Source organism: Astatotilapia calliptera, chromosome 5 (genome assembly GCF_964374335.1).
Source record: "Astatotilapia calliptera chromosome 5, fAstCal68.1, whole genome shotgun sequence".
Classification (NCBI taxonomy): Eukaryota; Metazoa; Chordata; class Actinopteri; order Cichliformes; family Cichlidae; genus Astatotilapia; species Astatotilapia calliptera.
In genome coordinates this window covers 14,965,115-14,985,967 of record NC_137426.1, presented here as the reverse complement: position 1 = coordinate 14,985,967, position 20,853 = coordinate 14,965,115, and the positions used below count along the sequence as shown (strand labels likewise).

Here is a 20,853-nt window from a genome sequence, read left to right as displayed (position 1 = left end):
TGTGCAGAAAAGAGTGGAAGAAGAGAGTGCGACAGAAAGATTGAAAGGGGAGGTTTATAGGATGATAAGAGGCCTGATATTATGTATGCTTTGAAGGTGAAGGTGCTAAGATTTTTGCTGCAAGTTACTTGAATAATCCGGATTAGAAATAAGTTTATCAGAGGGATACCTCAGATGGACATTTAGAGGAGGGGTAGTGGGTATATTGGACAAAAGTGGGAAAAGAAAGACCACAGTGAAGATTCAGGTTTTGCTTTAATTTGTCACATGTGTGAACTACATGCTCTGTCCGCTAGAGGGCACTAACAAGACACCCATTAGCCGTTAATTGCAGGTTTAGATATCCAATTATTTGGTTTCGCTCTAATTTCAGTTTTTAAATAAAAACAATATAGTAAATTACTCAGAAACTGAGAAAACGGGAGGGTCGGGAGTGATGAATATGATGAATAATAATAGTGCGACTGACTGAAAGGGAGATAAAAAAAAAAAAGTGAAGACAAAAATAAGAGAAGGAAATTAGCAGCTCTCAATAATAAAACTACACTGGTTTTACGTATAATTACCAAATTCTAAAATGAGTCCAAATTCTTTGTTTTGCAACAATTAAATGTGAAAACATTGGCGTGAAATGGCATAATTTTAATCAGGCATATATCGTGGCAACGCCCAACCGGGGGCCTCGGTGTAGACATCGCCGCGGTGCATCCTGGTTCCTTCCTTTCCATCCCAGGCTCGCTCAGCAATCATGGGTACGTCTGAAAGTTAATCTCAAATACCCCAAAAATGTGACTTCTGTGGGGGGTTTTCACAACAGTGCCGCGTATAAAGGTCTTACGAACAGATTTAAACTCGTTTGTGTCGGTAAAACTCTGCAGATTATTTTAAAAAATCAGTTTTTATGCTGCTTTGAAACCGCAACGTGGAGCGGCCATAACATGTCTGAGCTGCTAGCGGCGTGTTAGCGGCATTAGCTCAGCACACCAAAGGTTCCCGTTACAGTTTAAGCTACCTGTCCCTTATTTTTGTTTTGTACTTGAATCGAAGATTTGCAAATGCCGTTAAAGTGATACCCGGTGGGGGTTAAGTGTCATTTTGAAAGCCGGAGGTTGTCTTTGTGAGAGCACCGAGCTTTAGCCGTTCTCTGCAGTTTTAGCCCAGCGCTTATCCAGCTCTCACTAATTTTGATATGTTGGCAAAATTCTGTTAAGTAAAACTTAACTGAAGCCCTGTCCTCACACTCATGGGAAGGATGCCTGACAAATCAGATTTCTGTTGAATAGGGACTGATAGTGAAATGTTTCTGCCCTGCGAACAGCGGGCTGAACAGTTTTTTATGTACCCACCGAAGAGAAGCATCCGTGTTCCTTTTTGTCTTTCTCGTTAAGGAGTCCGTTTAATTGATCTACAGCATCACTGTGTTTGATGTTTCTCTTTTTTCCCCACAAAGACACTTGTTGTATATTAAAGAGGTGGTTTGATGTTTATTAGAACAGCTTTCTGGGTTTACAACGGTGGCCCTAGTAAGTTGTGATGAAGGGGTGTCTAGACTTTGGCTGCAATCTGTCCCTGGGCCAGACTTTGGACGTGCCTGCTGTATAGGCTCATCCTCATTAACTGATGCACAAATGGGGATATTCTTAAGTTACCCCTAGTAGGTGTCCAAGGGGGAAAGAGTTAAGCATGACTCGGGAAGGTCTGAAGTACCATCTTAATGGTCGTACCCGAGTGTGCTGACTTTGGCTTTTTTCTTCTTTTTTTGCCCTCTTTCAGGAAAGTGTCGTGGTCTGCGTACTGCCAGAAAGCTCCGCAATCACCGGCGTGAGCAGAAATGGCACGACAAACAGTACAAGAAGGCCCACCTGGGCACTGCCCTGAAGGCTAACCCCTTCGGAGGAGCCTCTCACGCCAAGGGGATCGTACTTGAGAAAGTGTAAGTATCACAACAGCAGCTAACACTTGTAATTTAGGAAGATATAAAGTAGTTTTTGGTCTTTTGAGTTCCTCTTTATTAAATCCATAATCAAGGGTGTTTGGGTTTAAGTTAAAGAGCTTTGTACTTTTCCTCTCTGTAGTGGTGTGGAGGCCAAGCAGCCCAACTCTGCCATTAGGAAGTGTGTGAGAGTTCAGCTCATCAAGAACGGCAAGAAGATCACCGCCTTCGTCCCCAATGACGGTTGCCTCAACTTCATCGAGGTAAACGGCAGTGGCGAGTTTATTCTTTAGAGGATTGTTTATGTAGATTCTACAACATCGAGCCACCGTGTCCGCAATAGTCCAGTTTATGTGGACTTAAGTGTCTGTGTCTATGAAATGTCTAAGTTGCAGTAAACTACGGATTTTAACTCATTGTAATTTTCTTTTGGGCCCTTAAAAGTTCTTAAATGTATAATTTAGCTCTGTTCTCAATTTTCGCTCTTCTAACCTCTTTTGTTTCTATTTCTTGACCTGCAGGAGAACGACGAGGTTCTGGTGGCAGGTTTCGGACGTAAGGGTCACGCCGTCGGTGACATTCCCGGAGTTCGTTTCAAGGTGGTCAAAGTGGCCAACGTGTCTCTGCTGGCACTCTACAAAGGCAAGAAGGAGAGACCAAGATCATAAACAGTCAACGAATAAAATAAAATAAACACATTTTCAATTACAGCCTGTTTGCTTTGTGTTTTCATTTCACTGTGTTTTTAAGGCACAGTGAGTTAAACTGATGTTTTTGTTACTGTTAAGCAGTGAATCATGCAAACAGTTTTTGCTTGAATTTCAGGTTAAACTACATCAATATTACCAGAAACTGGCTTGCGTTTAACATTTAATTCAGGCCAATAATGTCAGTCTTTTCTGTATATATCCTCAAAATAAGGACTTCAAGTAATTTTGTAAGATCTCATTAATGTGAACAGTAGCAAAAACAAGTTTCACATGAACATATTTTTGCGGTTTGGTCGTCATTTTGCACTCACCCTTTCATGTGACGTAAATAATTTAAAATATGTGGGCGACTCAACACACATACAGTCATTAAATACAGGGCTGGGATAATATAAAGGTTCTGACACTGATTTTGAATGTAGACACAGTTATACCTGATCTCAGATCAGAAAGCTGGGTCATAATACTGTGGATCAAAAATAAGTGAAGACATACAGACCTCCCCTTAATGTAAAAAGAACATGTTTTTGGGTTATACTGAGCAAAGTCTTCCAGTGGTTTATCCCCCAAAAGGAGCTTTTGAGTTCAGCAGAAGAAGAAATAATCTAAAAGTGCTGCACGTTTCACAAAATGATGGCATTTTGTGGCCCAACCTGTGTTATTATTATTTTTAAGTTTTAAAAAAACAGGTTTCCAGTTACTTTGGTACTACGAGTGTTACACAATTAATACAAACAAATCAAAGATATTTTAAGAAGTGAATTTAAAAATAAAAACTACACTTAAAGGTACTTATTCTTTTAAAAATGGTATAAAAGCTGTTTCTATGACTTAATTTCCAAGGAGATAAACTAAAGCTGTATCTGTGCTGTCTGTGGTTTTAGTCTGATACCACTTTGTAACAGCAGATGCTGCAGTGAGTCTGTCATTTTTATTTAAGGAGGTCATTAAAAACACGTTCATTGATGGTGGTGCCCTGGAGAAATGAAATACCTCTTGAGAGAACGAGCTTCAAGCTAAAACAAATTTTTTTGAAAAGAAATGCCTAACGGTAACAGCTCATAACGTCTCAGTAAACACGGTGAAACGCTGCCCTCTGGTGGAAAAAGTTTGAATTACATTTTGCACTGATTAAAATAAATAAAAGTCACATCATGACACCAAGTCGTTTATACTTCATGGATAACAAGTTGGATCCAGAAACCATTTTGAATCCATGACCACCGCTCTCTCCTTGTCCCTCCTGACTGCTTTGTCTAGTTTTGCTTTATGCTTGCGTCCTTGGCACTAATAGTGTGAGGTGGTGCCTGCAGGCTAGTCCAGCTCCTCCAATGCCATCAGAAGGTTTACTCTGTCTTCCAGCTGAGTTTTAAGAGTGTGGAGGAGTTACAAGGAGAGCCGGACAGGGCCATAGAAGGTCATCAGCCCAGCAGTGGGACCGGTATCTGCTCCTTTGTGCCAGGTCCGAAAGCAGGAGCACTGCCAGAGCCCTACAAACTGACCTCCAGCTGACAACCTTTAGTGAGGTCTGTGCTCACAGCTCAGCGTCGTGAAGCTCGCCAGGCAGGTCCACAGCTGGAGTCCTGCCACAGTACCAGATATTTGCTCTAAACAATTTGAAGAACACAGCTTAGAACGTTTTCTTTAAAAAAAATAAAAAAGGCAAATCTGAGGTGTGTGTTGGGCTTTTTTAAACTGGGATAATTTGATAACAAAATTCAGGCAAACTCTGATGATTGTGTCAACAGTTTCTTTTTTAATTCTAAATTGTCAACAAAATCAGGCAGACGAGCTGACAATGAGAAGCAGACACCAAACAGACTGGAGGGTGGAGGTGTGTCAGGGTAAACAGCTCTAACCACCCTGCAGTGTCACGCTGTCTGTCTACAGCAGGTAAATATAGTAACTGGTGTCAGATCCCCGTCCTCTCAGCCAGAGTGTTGTAGCTGCACAGAGGAAACATGACAGGCCCTGAGCCTGAGCTTTGCAGGATTGTCACACACGTGAGACGCCTCTGATGCAGATGTGTTAATCTGGTGAGTAAATCGCATGTGTGTATTTGGAGTCATGCTGTATGAACATATATTGTTGAAGGACACAGAAGCTGTGGAGCTTTATCGAGAGAACCCGTGTGGACATAAAGCTCTGGTTTCACAGACCTCCTCCTTCTCCTTCTGCCAGCTTTCAGCAACAACAACTTTGAATCTGCAGGGACTCAGCCAACCCAACACCAAACCACAAGGTAAAGGAAACAGGTGACATCTGATCTGTCAGCTCACAAACCTACAATGAGATGATGGTTTTACTTTAAAGTTTTAAACTGGTCTGGTGAACTCAGGCCTCCTGTCTCCTGAGCATCTTGCTTCACGCTGTAGTACACACTCAGTTCCAGGCTGTTGTTTCAACTCTTGGCTCTCTATGATGTCACAAAGAGCGGGCATCCTTAATATGCTCATCGCAGACACTTCACCTGCTGTGGCTTTTAAACGTAACATTAATGAGGGGCAGCCAATCAGTAGAAACTTGGCTTAAAAGTGGGAAGAGCTAAAACAACTTGTTTCGGTCAGGTGATGACTGGAGGGGATGCACTAAGGCCAAGAAAAGGCTAAACAAAGATTATTTTGATCTGTGAGTGGAGTCCAGAAATAACGATGTGTCTGAAAATGAGCATAATGTGTTGAGTAGCACCAATTTTCAGCTCTCAGGTGACTCAGAAACAAACAAATAAAAAGGAAGGAAATCTGTGTTCCTGAGGACACAGAAGATTATTTTGAACTTTCAAGAACTTCCAGGAATAAAAACACAGACCTGGAACAATCACTCCACAGCACTTCCTGCTGCTTTTTGTTCTGAGTATTTTTCTTAGATAAGAACCTTTAATTTTAGACCACATCAGTTTATGACTATAATGTTTTTTCTCCCATATTTTAACACTTTAGTCACTGAAACTCTGAATATTTTTTCTTGGAATATTAGCCTCCACAGCTCCAATATTATTTTCTTTTGCAATGACCTCCAAAAGATTCCATTGTATAACGTCATTGAATGTCAGTGCTCCTGGGCTCAGGCATATTTTTGCCTTTTACAAACAAAAAACAAAAAACTGGGACTAATGCAGGGTGAAGACAATAATGAAATATAAGACATTTAGCTGTGCCTCAGGTGGTAGAGTGGGTCATCTACCAATTGGAAGGTCAGTGGTTCAGTGGTTCCTCCAGCTGTGTACCAAAGTGTCCCTGTATAAGATGCTGAACCCTAAGTTGCCCTGATGCATTAATCAGACAATTAGAAAGCACTCAGGCATAGATAAAAGTGCTGTATGATCGGATGAATGAGCGCTCCAGTAAAAAGTGCATTGAGTGCTCCACTGAGTAGAAAGGTACTATATAAATACCATAAATTCCATTTAGCTCACAGACAGACAAAAGCCGGATTCTCAGAAGACAAAATCAATAATTAAACTGAACATTGAGGCCAAACAAAACAAGAAAAATGTAAGGGAAAGCTGAGTTAAAACAACTTTTTGTGGAGAAAAACTCCAGATCAGCCACAGCAGTCGTACCATAAAATCACTGAGATTTATCAGTTTCTCCTTGTGCTGCCACATGCTGCATGAATAAGCAAGCATACAGCTGTTGCTAATAAACAGAAAGGTGAGTGTATGTGAAAGGTTAACACTGTGAAAAAGCTTTAGTTTGACAGTAGACAGATGGATGACCTTCAATAAAAGGTCCACAGCTTGAGTCGAATCTTGCATGTTTTAAATGTAAATGATGATTTATTTATTTATTTTTTATTATTTTACAAAATCAAAGAGCAAAGTGTTTGCTTCTAAATTTCTTGCACTGGTTTCACAGATTAAGTAATCTGATTAAGTTCTCAGAAAAGTAAGCTAGATCCAAGGTCTCCTTAGAGCCATGGCCAAAGGCTCGTCTTTGGTGTCTGGAATGACCTGTGTAGGTTTCTTTCCATTAATATGAACATATGACCTCTTTAATTCAGCAGCCCGGTTTCAACATCAGGAAGTAGAAATTGACTAAATTCTGACCCGATTTAAATACGCAGGATTCACCTGGTCTGACCGCGATCATTTATTCTGGCATCATGGAGCTTGATCGGTTCGGCATTCACGATGAGGATGATGAAGATGATGCAGCCACTCAGTACATGATTGAACAGAGTCTGCTGGAGAGCAACAAGCAGAAGGAGATGCACAGAAACGCCACAACGCGGGAGGACAGGAGGTCAGTCCAGCAGATACCTGGAAAAATCAGATGTTTGCCATGTTTTAAGGAACTTGTTGTGCTCATATTCAGCTTCAGTTTTTTATTTTTGGAATCCTTAATATGCATGATTCACTCTTTAAAATAATACTGAACCACTCAGTTTGCTTTCTGTTTGAAACAAATTTGTTTAAGCAGCTTTCTTGTGATTGATATGTGGCCATATTCAAGATCTGCTCTCTTTGACATCACATAGCGCCAGTAAAAGAAAAAACAGATGGAAACTGAGTGTGGTGGGGTTTTTGTTTTGTTTTGTTCTGTTTTTTCTTTCCAGCAGCTCAGAATCTGCAGACATCAGTAAGATCTTCACTGCTATTAGACAAGGTGAGACAAGATGAACACTTCTGATTTTATTGTTAAATAATAAAAAAAATAAGCTAAAGCTTTGTTTTCTTTTTCAGAACTGGAATAAGAAAAAGACTTTGACATAATGCAGTCTAGCATGTGACTGCTTGAACAACATCAGTGAGCTTAGTTCTTATGCTAAGAATTTGCATCTTCTTCCCTGGCACATAAAAAAAAAACATGTGCCACCTCCTCTCCTCACCTCCTGCCTACAGGCCATCACCACTTGGATGACGCTCAATCAGCCCAGTCACAATAAAAGTCAAGTTATTCTCATTAGCTCTGAGGTTTCACTTTCCAACATACACCCTTTTGTTGTCTGTATGGATTGTTGTCAGGTCCATATTTCCCATAATGTTAAAAGTCTCTGAATCATCTTGTCTGCTGATCATTTTACACCTAACCATCCTATCCAGCTTCATGGACTCCCCATTCCCCAACATACCAAGTATCCACCTTTCAGTGATTTGGTTCCTGCATATCTTCATCTTTCTGTTTCTTACGCTCAGCTTGAGCTCTTCTCCTGACTCCTCCTTCTTGCTTCAGACCCAACACAACCTTCTGCACATTGTCTTTAGGACTTATTACCACTTATTACTTATTACCACTTACCATCTGTTTTTAATCATTTCTCCTGTATTTTAAACCTGTTTTAATACTGTCCTTGTTGTTAATTTGGTGCTGCAGATGACTTTGAGTGCTTTAAAGGCACCAGCATTGTTGTTTTGTTCTTCTTCTTCATTTTTCTTTCTGTGAGGACATATATTTGTTGAACCACAGTATACTTCACATAAAACAACAAAAAGTGGTTCTGATGTTTACATGCTGCAGACTGAGACTCTGTATGAATGTCCATCCTTGCAGGTAATGAGAAGCTCCTGAAGGATCTGTGTGTCAGACAGAAAGAGAGCTTTTCACTGGCAGACAGCAGAGGCTGGACGCCTCTTCACGAAGCAGCATCTCAGAGCAACCAGAGCATCCTGGAGCTCACGTACAAAGGTTTGTGTCGGCTTCAGTGTATCTGTGCAGATGTGTGGTAAGTGATGATGGCCTTTATTTAAACTAATCTGTCACCTGTTTTCCAGCTTCAGGCCCAGACTCAGTGAAGTGTTGCACGCTGCGAGGTCAGACTCCACTCTTCCTCGCAGTAGAACATGGTCTTATAGAAAATGCCTCCTTCCTCCTCAAACATGGAGCCAGCCCAGACATCCAGGATGACAACCAGGACTCGCCGCTATTTGTGGGTAAGATGCATGGCATTTCCAGACTTCAATACTAAGATCTAACACCGATTCAGACACTAACTCACAGCTTTTTCTGTGATGTTTGTTGTTGTCCGATTCTGCCTGTCTGCAGCGATCCGCTTAGACCGCCTTGACTTGGTGAAGCTGCTGCTCCTGCGTGGCTCCAACGTGCACCAGGAGGGTTGCCATGGCCGTCGGCCCCTCCACGAGGCCTCACGGTTGGGCAGAATGGAGATGGTAAAGGTGCTGCTGGAGGCCGGAGCGAGGCCCGACCCCCGCAGCCACTATGGCCTCACGCCGCTGGCTCTAGCAGCTCAGGAAGGTCACCTAGAGGTGGTGCAGATTCTGCTGAAGAAAGGTGATAGAAGCTTCAACTAGATAATGGTCCATTAGATGCTGGAAAGTCACTGTCAGAGTTAGATTCAGCTGAGAAAGAAACTAATCTTGGGTTAATGAGAAGAAAACACACCATGGCTTTAAAAGCATGTTGCTTGTCCTGCAGGTGCTGACGTCTTCTCTCAGGCACAGGACGAGGCATCCATCATGTATGAAGCATCAGCGTCTGGTAATCCAGCCGTCATCAGCCTCCTGCTGGAATATGGTGCCGATGCCAACGTTGCCAAACACACGGGACACATGCCAATCCACCGTGTCGCTCACCGAGGACACCTGGAGTAAGTGTTCAAATGTCATCTGAAAAAATTTAATAAAGCATGCATTTATGATTATGTAAGCAAAAAACATCTCAGGGTTTCCACATTACAAAGAAATGCTGCTATAAATTATCATAGAAACCACACCTAAGATATAAATCCTTAAAACTATAGAAAAAGCACTGTCACCTCATTGTCTCATAATTGAAAAAACTAAAATAATTATTAATTCACAGAAAAACAAAAACAAGAAACACAGGAAAGTAGAACCAAACTCACATGAGACAAAAGACTATCAAAATAAGACAGGAAATAACACAGAGACAAGACTGGAGGGACAGAATGGGAACACCTAAGGGGGTTATCAAAAACATATTATCAACTGAAGCAATCAGGCAGCTAAAGGAACAGAAACGGGATCAACACAAACCCCAGGAATGTAAACAGAACACCATAAACAGAAGACTAAATAACACAGGATACAGAACCAAAATACAAGATTATGAAAAATACAAAACAAGACAATCCATAAACATCCCCAAAACTCATAAACCATGGGTCCAAGACCCAAGGTGGTAGTCTTATTTTACTCAGACTGAAGGTTAATGCAGTCATCAGCAACGGTCAGAGAACAGAACAAAAGGCATCCAACATCTAAAGAAGAACTCTTCTTCATATCAAATTCTGACTTTCAAGCTCATTGGAGTTGTACGAACAGAGTGTTTTACCATATTTGCATGTGTGTTTAGACATGTTTCAGTAAATCGCTGCACCTGTTTCCCATTTTAGCAGGTTATGGTAAAGAAGTGAGCGGTGGCTCAAGTCTTTTGCACACTATTTGAACTCGGCAAATAAATCAAAAAGCATGAAAAATGTGTATCTTTGTGTGTTTGCTGTCAGAGCTCTGCAACTACTGCTTCCTGTCACCTCTATGAGGGACATAAATGACAGTGGGATGAGTCCCCTTCACTCAGCTGCTGCAGGAGGACACACAAACTGCATCAAGGTGTGTGTGTGTGTTTATGGGTGTTTCTATAATCAATAAAAGTAGGTGTAAACAGCATGTGTTTGTTGCTCTACCATTTATATAGAGAGATTTCTCCTAAATGAGGGATTGTTGGTGACAATATAACAAAGCAACTTCATTTCATAGTGTGAAATGTCTGGGTCTGTTGAGGCTAAATCATCATGTTAGAATGACTTCTTTTTATTACTCGTGCAAAAGTTCCCAGTTTGGATGTTCCCTCATCTTCAAACTCCTATCAGGTATTGCTGGACGCAGGGTACGACCCCAACTACATGCTCCACCCCTGGGTTCGCCGCAGCTACGATGATGAGAGGAAGTCAGCTCTCTTCTTTGCCGTCTCTAATAATGATATGCCGTCAGCAAAATTGCTGCTGGAGGCCGGAGCCATGACCAACCAGGACCCGGTCAAATGTCTGCAGGTACAAATGCAAGCACAGGTGCTGATCTCAGGGGTGGGGTGGGGGGCATGTGCCCTCCACATGCTTTTTTTCTCAAATTAAAACATCAAAGAAGCAGCAGAATACCAGCGTGTGTTTATCATGTGGTTTCTTTACATTAGAAAAGGCATTTTCATCATAAATGTATGCAGAAAATGAACAAATTTGCCAGAAATTTATGACACTGACTATCTGAGGATTAAAATTTCCTCCTGGGATGACACCCAGATATCTCACCTAATGTTCTTCCCTAATATGCAAGCAAAACCTCAATTTGTGGATGTGGGCGTGGCTTCCTTAAAGGTTTGGTACAATGTCCTGAGCTGGGTGGTTGAATCTGGGTCTGTTCATCAGGAAAGAAAATAATACCACTGTTTATGATTCAGTGTTCTGTTTTTTTTAGGTTGCACTGCGCATGGGCAACTATGAGTTGATGGACCTGTTGCTGCGGTTCGGAGCCAACGTCAACTATTACGCCAGGATAAACACGACTCACTTCCCGTCAGCGCTGCAGTACGCTTTCAAAGACGAGGTGAGCCGCCGTCTTTATTCAGTACATCTCTACTGCAGATTCAACAGCTTCACTCATGTTATCGTGTTTTCATGTCATGTGTGTCAGGTGATTCTCAGGATGCTGTGTAACTATGGTTACAATGTGGAGCGCTGCTTTGACTGTCCCTATGGAAACAAACCCCACATCCCTGAAGACTATGAGGGATGGAGTGACAGTGTGATCAAAGACACCATGGTAATATAAAAGGTGACATGTAGGCTGTACATAAAAGATGGAAGTAAAACCTGCATGTTTCTCTAGGTGAGCCAAGATATTTAAAAATCTCACCACCAAAATAGTCCTATGATCAGTCGAAGTCATCACCAGTGTTAAATGAGATAAAGGTTTCTGACACAACTTCACCTACTAGTTGTGAGAAGTTTATGCACACATCATGGGAATGAATGCCATGGTAATTTCAAGCTTTTCATGATTTCTTTGAACTGTTGTTTTTCCAGGGTGGAATGATTGTACGGCATAAGTCTTTAATGACTTGCACAAGTTTGAATTCATTTTGGATTTTCTCTTATCCACACAGGGTCGAAGTGCACATACAGATTTGAAACTTAATGTTAACCCACTTCATCCATCCCAAAACCATTACTGTCCTTTTGGAAGACTCAATTATGTCCAAGTTTCAACCATCTAGCTCTGTATTAGAGATGGAGTTGAAGAGTGTGAAAGTATTTTTCCCTCTTTATTATTCTGTCCAACAGTCCCAAACCATAAAACTTTTCTCCACAAGGTATTTAGCTTGTCCATGTGGGTAGATACAAATTTCAGTTGAGCTTGAAAGTGTCAATTTTGGCGCAGGGGTTTCTTTCTTGGTTGACAACCTGTCAGCCCATAATTATTTAAAACTCACTTCACTGTGGTCAGTCACGCTAATGTTCTAGCAGTTTTCAGTTCATGGCAGTCTTGAGCCCAGGTGGGCAGTTTGCGTAGGGGAGAGCAGTGTACCATGACTTATGAGATGAATCATCAATTTGAAAATCATGAACACATTTAATGATGACTATTTAAATGACCATGATTTTTACAATCTACAGTAGTTAGTTAACACAATAAAACAAGTCTTTGAGCTTTTCATGTATTTTAAAACTGTTTTTTTAAAGAGACCTGGAATGTAAATGTGCCTGTCTCTAAGCTACTTTGGTCAAGTTTTGTTAAATGAGCTCTAGACTAAATAAAAGAGATGTGACACTTTTCTCTAAAAGGACAGACATTTTAAGGTATATTTTAAAGTATACCCCACACATGTCGTTTTTAAGTGCTGTCTGCAATATATTGCTGATGACCTAAGGCAATAGGCTAAAACGCATGTCAATCAATAAAGTTGTTCTTTATACTACAAGCTGCTGGAACTTCAGCCTCTTTATCATCAGTGAAAACTCCAACCCCAAGCAACTACTAGGTCTATATGTAGATCTTTTCTTTTTTTTTTTGTTTAATTGTTCTCCAAGGACACATAAAACGATCAGGAACATGGTACTTTCCACAAAAAGCCAAATTTTCCTTTCTCCAGATCACAGGTTTAAGGTAATCATGACTCAGACGGCAAACCTTCTCTGTTTGTTTTCAGTGATAAAATAAAAGCTCTTCCGTTTGTCCGTCAGCGCAGTTCTGCGAGGTGATCACAGTTTCCTGGCTGAAACACCTGTCGGGCCACGTGGTTCGTGTCCTGCTGGACTACGTGGATCACGTGACCATGTGCTCCAAACTGAAGGCGGTTCTGATGGAGCAGAAGCAGTGGCCGGACATCTGCAGACTGCAAGGTGACTGAAATTAGATGTTGTCTCTTAGCTCAGAGGGAAAATCCTGAACTCACCGATGGCCTTCACTTCCTCCGCTGCTCTCTCAGAAAACACCCGCTGCCTGCAGCATCTCTGCCGCCTGCGAATCCGCCGGAGCCTCGGCCGCCTCCGTCTCCGGTCCCAGGTCTTCATGAGCTTCGTGCCGCTGCCGGAGCGGCTGAAGGACTACATCCTGTACCGGGAGTACAACCTGCTGCGGGGCCGGTGGGGCGGCAATCCGGGCTGATAATTTAGAGGCTAAAAGAGGAGCGTGTTAGGCTGACATACAAATGTGCATATTTTTATTTCACAAAGAAAATGGGGGGAAATTAAGGAGCATGCAAAACATGTGTTTTTGGTAGCGTTCGCAAACACGACAGCTCGAAAAGATGGATTGATTGAAGGTCAAAGGCAACAATTAGGAAATGATGCTGGTGTATTCTTAATATGACGTGTCACCTTTGACCTCTGACCTCACTCTTACATTTCACATCTGCCTTTTTTTCACCTTGACTCTAAAATGTGTTTTAAGAGAAAAAGTGAGTCTAGTTAGTTACAAATATAATGCAGAATAATATTATATAATAAGCTCGAGTTGTTCATGACAAGTCATTTACAAATCAATACAATCATCCATTACCAACTGATGCATAATGTTTTGTTTAATCATTTACATTTAAAAACAACAAACAAACTGAAGATGTAGAACATACTATACTATTCCCTTAAAAGTAAATACTGCCCCGAGAGCCAACTGTGCGAATATGTTATTGTACACATGCACATTTTTAAAATAAAACAAAACATTTGCAGGTTTAAAAATACAAATAAAAAAATTAATGTTTTCTACATCAAAGAAACTATAATGTATTATTAAGTCATTTTATAATTATTGTATTTAAGTTTACGTTAGAAAAAATCAAGCACCATCTGGTTTTTGTAAGGTTATTTATTTTGGAAAACAACACGTGGTATCTGCTAAAGAAAGGTGTGATGCAGGTCCCCATTGTCTTTACTGATGCTACACAGGTGTACAGTAAGGTTAGAGATCTGTAGGCTATTGTATTGATAAAACAGCAGTTTCCACAGTGTTTTTAATTAGTTTTAATATTTTTGCATGTCCAAATAATGTGCGGGACTATACAAACACATTACCACATGTCCTGGATATTTACGTTATAATAGCCCGTCAATATAAGATTACATGTTTTATACACATATTGCTTTAAATTGCTAAGTGTAAATGTATAAAATGTGATGTAAGAGTATAAAATTGATGTCAGTATTTAACATGGTGATTTATGACAATGACAGCAAAAATAAACATAATAATGCTGTAATTTGAAAATCTGGTGAAATAAACTGAGTCAGAGATTATATTTTGAAAGGTTTGAGAAAACGACTTGATAAAAACTTTCCATAAGCGGTCTGAGGTCGGCTGAAGGACCTTATGTAACAGCAGATGTGGAGTAGAGGTGACAGGATGTCTCAGAGGTCACAGAGACCAGCACCTGGGATAACCCCTGCTGGGGTGCTTTGGTGAAAAAAGTCTCTCACTTCAGTTAAGAGATTTTTTTTCCCCCGCTTTTTTTGGAAATTCTATGTCACACCAGGAAAAAAAAGAAAAAAAGTCTCATCTAAAGACTGCTCCTGAGTTTGAAGCATCAACACAGGTTTAACTGTAGAAGTTTGGCTGCACAGCTTCTGGACCTGAGAAGTGAAGACAAAGTACCCTAAAACTAAAGCTGTATTATGTTTAATGGCCAGCAGACTTTCCAGCAATCAGTGTAAGTTTCAAGTTTAAAACTTGATTAACACAAAATGATGTTTATTGAATAAATAATGGTATCATCCGGAGTAAAATTGCCTTAAAGCGGGATAAATTTTTTTGGCCCATTCTCTGTAAACCCTGCAGATCAGAAGTTTCTGAAATACTGTCTAGCATCAATAACTATACCATGTTCAAAATCATTTACATCACCTTCAGTGGGTAGTCTGGAGCATGTCTACATGCCTCTGGCTGGTTAGCGGCTAAACAGGTGTACCTAATTAAGTATGTAAATGTAGAAATCTTGCTTTCAGTTGTGGTACATTTGTTTTTTCGGGGAGAGGGTCTCTGATGTTTGCAGAGAATTTGAAGGTTTCTGTCGTTTCTCCATTTCATGCCTTCTTACCCGCTCTGCCCTTCTGCCTGTGACCTGAAAATCTATCTCAAGTACATGATTTTAAAGCAAGTTTTAGCTTCTAAAGTGCACCAACAGAAGACGCACAGGTGCATCTTTTGCTGGAGTGTTTTTACCCTCCATGTTTACAAGAGCAGTGGCACAGTTGGAATGTACAAAGCATGATGAAAGGAGGACTCTTACCCTGCATTTTATTCTACTTACAAATTTAATTAAAAGCAGGGCTAAATATAAGAGTTATATAGGAACATTGTTGCACTCACACACTGTAGTTGGGCTGCACTAAACACCATTATTTGACATAATTTTAAAAAGAGCTTCAAAGTAAGGAATTCGCTTCACTAGGACAATTAAAGGAAACTCCAAGTGTTGTAGCAAGGTGTTAGGCCTTACTGTAGTTGTGGAGATTTTTCCTTTGTCAATTTTGTGTGTAAGACAGACAGAATATTGCTTTTCAGCCACGTCAGCCTGCCCAATTCTCTATTTTCCATGACTATCAACAGACTCAGCCACTAAAGCTTTTCATTAAATCCCCACTTTTGATTGTTTTTCTTTTTTGGGTCTCATTTATTTAAAGCACCTGTTGCCTCAACCCCTGTTTTCTTTTTACTCTTCCTCCCCTGCTTTCAAGTCCAGGCGGAGGAAATAAGATTTGAGAGGATGAATTGTGGATAAACTGTGACTGGAGGGCATTAAAGTGTGTTTGTTTAGTTGGATCCTGGTCCCAAATGCCCAGAGGTGAATTTTTTCCTTGATTGTTCACTCTGAACTCAGACACTGGATGACATGAGTGAGTCTTTACTTTACTGAGTCTTTTAATTCTGTCACACCGCCCCCCACCCCTCCCCGACTGTGCTTTCAAGAATCACAACACAAGCCCAAAAGCTTCTGGAAAGATTTAATCTCACTTAGTTTCACTGTTCTAAACAAACAGTCAGGACGATGGCAGAGGCAGAGAATGCTGCTAAACAAGTCCGATCAATCACTGAGGCTAATATCCATGATGAAATCTCATGATCTGAGAGGACGCGTGGACCCATCGCCCCTTGAGACTCAGAGACGACTGGAACGAGGGCGGTCTGATGTGGTGGTGAAAACAGACTCAAACAGGAGGGCGTTAATGTGCATGCAGTTCTTCACCAGCTCCCTTAACATGAAGTGAAAGAAACGGAAGATGGCTCTGACGCTCACACACACACACACACCTGAGTGTCCCACAAACAGCTCAGGAGCTCAGCGAGCCGACTCAAGTCTGAAATCTGGTAAATAAATCAGACTTCAGCTGGCTCCAAAAACACTGTTAACAATGCTCCCAACGTCTCTCTCTCTCTCTCTCTCTCACACACACACACACACACACACACACACACACACACACACACACACACACACACACACACACACACACACACACACACACACACACCATGTCTCAGAGTCACTAAATTTCTTTAAACTTTTATACATTGAGAGGGGGTGGGGGAGCCATGTAAAAGACAAGAACATGTACCCACAGATTTTAGGTAAAGGCAGGATAAAAAAATAAATTATCACCTTCATAAACCAAAAATACAATATTCATATTTGCTCTCTCTCTCTCTCTTTCCAGCTCCTGGGGTTAAGTTCCTGTGGCTGTCCAGCAGGGGGCAGTGCTGCATCAAGCCCAGCCTCAGGTACCAGTTGGAGAGACATAAATGGACAAATACAATTGGCTATCGGTAGCCCAATCAGAGGGAATAAATATATATATATATTTAATATTATTTTTGAGACAGAGCTGGGTGATAATTCAGTGTTTTCATCTATAAAAATATTTTTTATAGAATAAAAGCTTCAAAAATAAAAGTTGAAAAAAAAAAAGAGCTCAATGAACATGAATTTAATACTTCTGTGTGATTTTGCCTGTTTTCTGTGTTATGAAATACAGAAGGGTGACAAATTAAAGGACAACCTCACCAAATCTCACTCACCAGATCTTGTAGGTGTGCATATTTTTCCTTTTATCTGTCACTCATCTGTGTATAATATATGCTGAATATGGTTATTCAGCCACATCACCCAGCCCTAACTTAAAGAATTAGGCTGTTGTTATTCTTTATTTTTCATTATTGTCAACAAATTAGCGAGATTTGTGAAGTTTCTCTTTTTAGAGCAACCAAGCCCATGAGCATTAGTTTTTTATTTTGCTTTAGCATGTTCAGGCCATCTTAAGTGTTATGTGTTATGAGTAGAAGTCCAAGTCTTGACCCCTTACACACAAGACTTGACCCTGTGGGGACATCATTTTAGGCAATCAAAAGGTCGTAGGTTCGTATTTAAAACATCAATGAAAAGTTCTTAAAATAAGGAATCAGCAACCCCATCATCTGAGGAAGCTCAAGAATAGCCACTAAACTACTACTATTCCCACATTTACTATGTTTTTAAGGGGAAGCGTGCAGACACTTGAGTTTCTTCTAAATGTTATTAATGTAACTGGTGTAAACAGCGCTCTTGCTGGGGACGACTCATTTCTAGCTGTAGCTGCAAGGGTGTCAAACATGCAGCCCAGAGGCCAGAACAAGCCCGCCAGAAGGCGCAATCTACCCCGATTTTACTGTTTTTCCATTGAAACGATAAATAAATCATCTACTCCTGGAGTTCTGATGACATGATGTCTGGAAAGTGAAAAATATGTTGTTGTTTTGTTTACAAAAAAATAAAATCTCTAAAACTTTTTTGTGTAAAGAAATCAAATTTTAAAACCAAAAATCACTAAAACATCTCATCTGTTGTCAGAATTGACTTCTTTTGCACTTAAAAAAAAAAAGGGGGGGGGGGGCTGCAGAAGTGTCTTAGATGTATGGTCTAAACAGTCTGGCCCCAGTTGAGATCAAACTGGGCATTTTGTGACCCATGAACTAAAATGAGTTTGACACACCTGCTGTTGTGAGTATCTACAGGATAAGGAAGATATGTCTCAGTGTTTTGGGTATTTTTTTCATGACATTTGTTGACAATAATAAATTAAGAATACAGATCTGAAGCACCCTTTCAGACACTCACAGACGGAGCGAAAGTCCTGTATGTGACTTTCTTAGCGCTCAACAGAATAACTTAAACAGCTCTGACATGTAGAGGTCTCAGTTTATATAATGTAGTAAGGTTAAAGAGGGCCAGGAACAGCTTTCTCAGCAGTGCTCACAGATGCACAGAGACGCTGCTCTTATGGAAGACGGCAGTTCAAAGTGCGATTACACTGCTCACAATACTGGGTTTTTCTATGATGCAGTAAACATTGTGTTGTACTTTTAGCTCTCGCCATCATTCTAGTGGGAGCGTTGTAAAGAAACCGTGAGGAACACTCATGTTAAAGCGACACGTGTCTGAAAGGGGCTCAAGCATCACCAACACCAGATTTGGAAAAGTGACACTTATGCTTCCAATAACCCCGAGGATGATTTCACAGGACACCGACTACTCGTGTTTTTCCTGATTCAATCTCCAAAAAAACAAAAACGAAACAAAAAAATAATACAAAAACAAAACAAAAATTAAAAGAAAAACAAAAAAATGGCCATACAACATTTTGAAATGCATCTATGCTCTCTCCCTGAAGCCTACTTCTATGTCTCTTTTATTTGGGGGGGAGTTTGCCATCTATTGCTTTTACAGATTCTTGGGTGTTTTTCTGAGCATGAGTTCTGTTCACCTGTCTAGATTTGGTTTCTGTAGAGAAAGAGTGAGGACAAAAAGGTGATGGGAGGTCAGGGAGTGAGGGAAAAATGTGTTCAGTGGGAGGTCTGTGGGATTCAGCTGATTGACCAATCAGACAGGACGCTGTGTCCTGGGACGCTGTCAAACAGCTCCAAAGACAACTGTTCCCAGGATGTGTGTCTGTGAGCGTGTGTGTCCCTCTATCTTTGTGAGGACATCCTTCACATTTTGTTATGGTTAAAGAGCAACTTTGGTTTATTATTTCACTGTGCAGAACGTGTGAGAAGGCAGTTTCAAAACTGAAAGGAGGAAAGAGGAACGTTTCTCGTGTTCAGGGGTGTCAAACATCTGTTCCACACAGAGGATGGACTGCCGTTTAGCTCCAAAATCCTCTACATATGAAGGTTGTGTTTAAAAAAATACTGTTAAACTGTAATGCAAATGTAATGTCAAGAAAGACGAAAAACTGATACACACTGTTTAAATTGGACTTATTGTTTAGCTGTAAATGCACGCTTTGAAAAATGTGAGATCAAACTGGGTTGTGCGAACTAAAATGAGTTTGACGCCCCTGCTCTAGTTTCCAGATTTGTACCAAAGGACATTAAGTACTCCGCTCTGATCTGGTTTTACCTGTTGCCCCTTTTTTGTTTTTCAAACTAGTTCACTTACAGATTTTAGGCGAACACAGAGAAACCGTCCTCTTCCAACTATGCACACTCATCATTCTGAAAGTGATGGTAAAATAAACAAAGCTCTATTCAGACTGGACTATTCTGTAATTTGAATCTTTCCCAGAAAGACGTTCCTGTATTTTAAAGTGGATCTCATCCACAACTTCATTCCTTTTAACTTATTTTTAGCCTCCTGAATGACTGAAATGAGAGACATGTTCCTGCTGACAGAAACTTGTGAATGTCTTAAATCTCTCCATCAGGAGAAAGCTCAGGAGGTGCTCCACCACATCCTGTAATTTCAGAATGATTAAAATGGTGCCCAGAAAGACAAAAGTTACTTTAAAGATGAGCATGGCGACTACAGGGTTGTCATTTAGCTGTGGTTACGTTCAGGGAATGCATTATGTCAAAGGTCCTCACAAGAATAGAAGCACAAGCTGTGAGTGTATCTGTTGGTTCTCCGTATCATCTTTAATTGGCAGCCATTTTGGCTCCAATGTCCCACTTCCCTGCAGTTGCACGGCAATGTCCTGGAGAATCATGTTCCATATTTACAGCCGATTGTTGCTGGAAACACGGCTAGACAAACTGCACTGACAGCACAACCTGAACTATCTCACAACCAGCTGTGTGTGTGTGCGTATATGTGTGTGTGTGCGTGCGTGCGTGTCTGTCTATGTGTGTGTGTCTATCTTTGTGAGGACCAGTTATACTTTGGGTGTGAGGCTGGTCCGCACTGTGAGACAAACCTTCTCAGGTCCTCACAAAGATACAGAAGTGAGTGATGGAGCTACAGGTTGTCGTCCCGCAGGCTTTCCAGGATCTGGACAAGGCTCTCCAGTCCAAACATGTAGCCCCTGTCTGGCCCATCATGTACGGCTGTGTCGCCGCGGAAACCCTTGAAGGTGGAGTGGGCGAAGTCGATCATGCGAACGTCCACCAAGGGGGGCTGCTGGGGCAGGGGAGCGGGAGAGGGGAAGGAACCTAAACTGGGAGCCGAGGAGGTGGATTCTGGATGAGGCGATGGGGGGTGTGGGAGGAAGGAGTGGCAGTCTGACTTAGGGGGCGGGGCTTGTGTGGGAGGATGAGGGGAAGGTGATGGGGAGGCCGGAGCCATCAGTCCAGACCCCTGAGAGGGCAGGGATCCTGTGTCTGGCTTCTGGCTCATGTCCGTTTCACAGGGTGCATCGGGGGCCGGGCCACAGTGGGACTCTGCGGGTGACACGGAGGTCTTCGGTTGCCAGACAGAGGGGCTCTCGGGTTCCTACAGACGAAAAAAAAAAAAAAAAAAATCAGGTCAAACAAAGGGAATCAGTTGG

At 41.2% G+C, this 20,853-nt stretch overlaps 3 protein-coding genes across 5 annotated transcripts in view; 2 read left to right on the top strand and 1 right to left on the bottom strand.

Moving 5' to 3' along the window:
• The first annotated feature begins 598 nt into the window (after positions 1-598).
• rps23 (ribosomal protein S23) lies at positions 599-2,643 on the top strand. Its single transcript, XM_026167405.2, has 4 exons — positions 599-752; positions 1,774-1,933; positions 2,076-2,196; positions 2,455-2,643. Exons 1-4 carry the CDS (start codon positions 749-751, stop codon positions 2,599-2,601), a joined length of 432 nt encoding a protein of 143 aa, XP_026023190.1. The 5' UTR covers positions 599-748; the 3' UTR covers positions 2,602-2,643.
• Positions 2,644-4,560: 1,917 nt separating this feature from the next.
• On the top strand, positions 4,561-14,326 carry asb14a (ankyrin repeat and SOCS box containing 14a). 2 transcript variants are annotated; one of them, XM_026167391.2, is made up of 14 exons: positions 4,561-4,679; positions 4,825-4,885; positions 6,709-6,887; positions 7,201-7,250; positions 8,136-8,270; positions 8,357-8,515; positions 8,628-8,873; positions 9,018-9,189; positions 10,069-10,174; positions 10,435-10,614; positions 11,036-11,164; positions 11,252-11,380; positions 12,807-12,960; positions 13,047-14,326. In XM_026167391.2, the coding sequence occupies exons 3-14, from the start codon at positions 6,748-6,750 to the stop codon at positions 13,223-13,225; spliced, it is 1,779 nt and encodes a 592-aa protein (XP_026023176.1). In that variant the 5' UTR covers positions 4,561-4,679; positions 4,825-4,885; positions 6,709-6,747; the 3' UTR covers positions 13,226-14,326. The 2 variants fall into 2 exon arrangements, with proteins under 2 accessions (XP_026023176.1, XP_026023178.1); XM_026167393.2 differs by lacking the exon at positions 13,047-14,326 and having other exon boundaries at positions 12,802-12,960.
• Positions 14,327-16,042: 1,716 nt separating this feature from the next.
• The window catches only part of ip6k1 (inositol hexakisphosphate kinase 1), a 36,626-nt gene continuing 31,815 nt past the window's right edge, over positions 16,043-20,853 (bottom strand). For both annotated transcript variants that reach the window (XM_026167398.2, XM_026167399.2), the window contains exon 9: positions 16,043-20,798. In XM_026167398.2, coding sequence (XP_026023183.1) covers positions 20,325-20,798 — 474 coding nt within the window. In that variant the 3' untranslated portion in view covers positions 16,043-20,324. The remainder of the gene's footprint in view (positions 20,799-20,853) is intronic.

What these genes read in the sequence shown, in the direction of transcription:
- rps23 (XM_026167405.2), top strand. An exon ending in GGGATCGTACTTGAGAAAGT is followed by an intron (nt 1,934 to 2,075) that starts GTAAGTATCACA and finishes TCCTCTCTGTAG; the next exon opens with TGGTGTGGAGGCCAAGCAGC. An exon ending in GTTGCCTCAACTTCATCGAG is followed by an intron (nt 2,197 to 2,454) that starts GTAAACGGCAGT and finishes CTTGACCTGCAG; the next exon opens with GAGAACGACGAGGTTCTGGT.
- asb14a (XM_026167391.2), top strand. Translation starts at nt 6,748, where the DNA reads ATGGAGCTTGATCGGTTCGGCATTCACGATGAGGATGATGAAGATGAT. An exon ending in CTTCACTGCTATTAGACAAG is followed by an intron (nt 7,251 to 8,135) that starts GTGAGACAAGAT and finishes CCATCCTTGCAG; the next exon opens with GTAATGAGAAGCTCCTGAAG. An exon ending in ACCCGGTCAAATGTCTGCAG is followed by an intron (nt 10,615 to 11,035) that starts GTACAAATGCAA and finishes TGTTTTTTTTAG; the next exon opens with GTTGCACTGCGCATGGGCAA.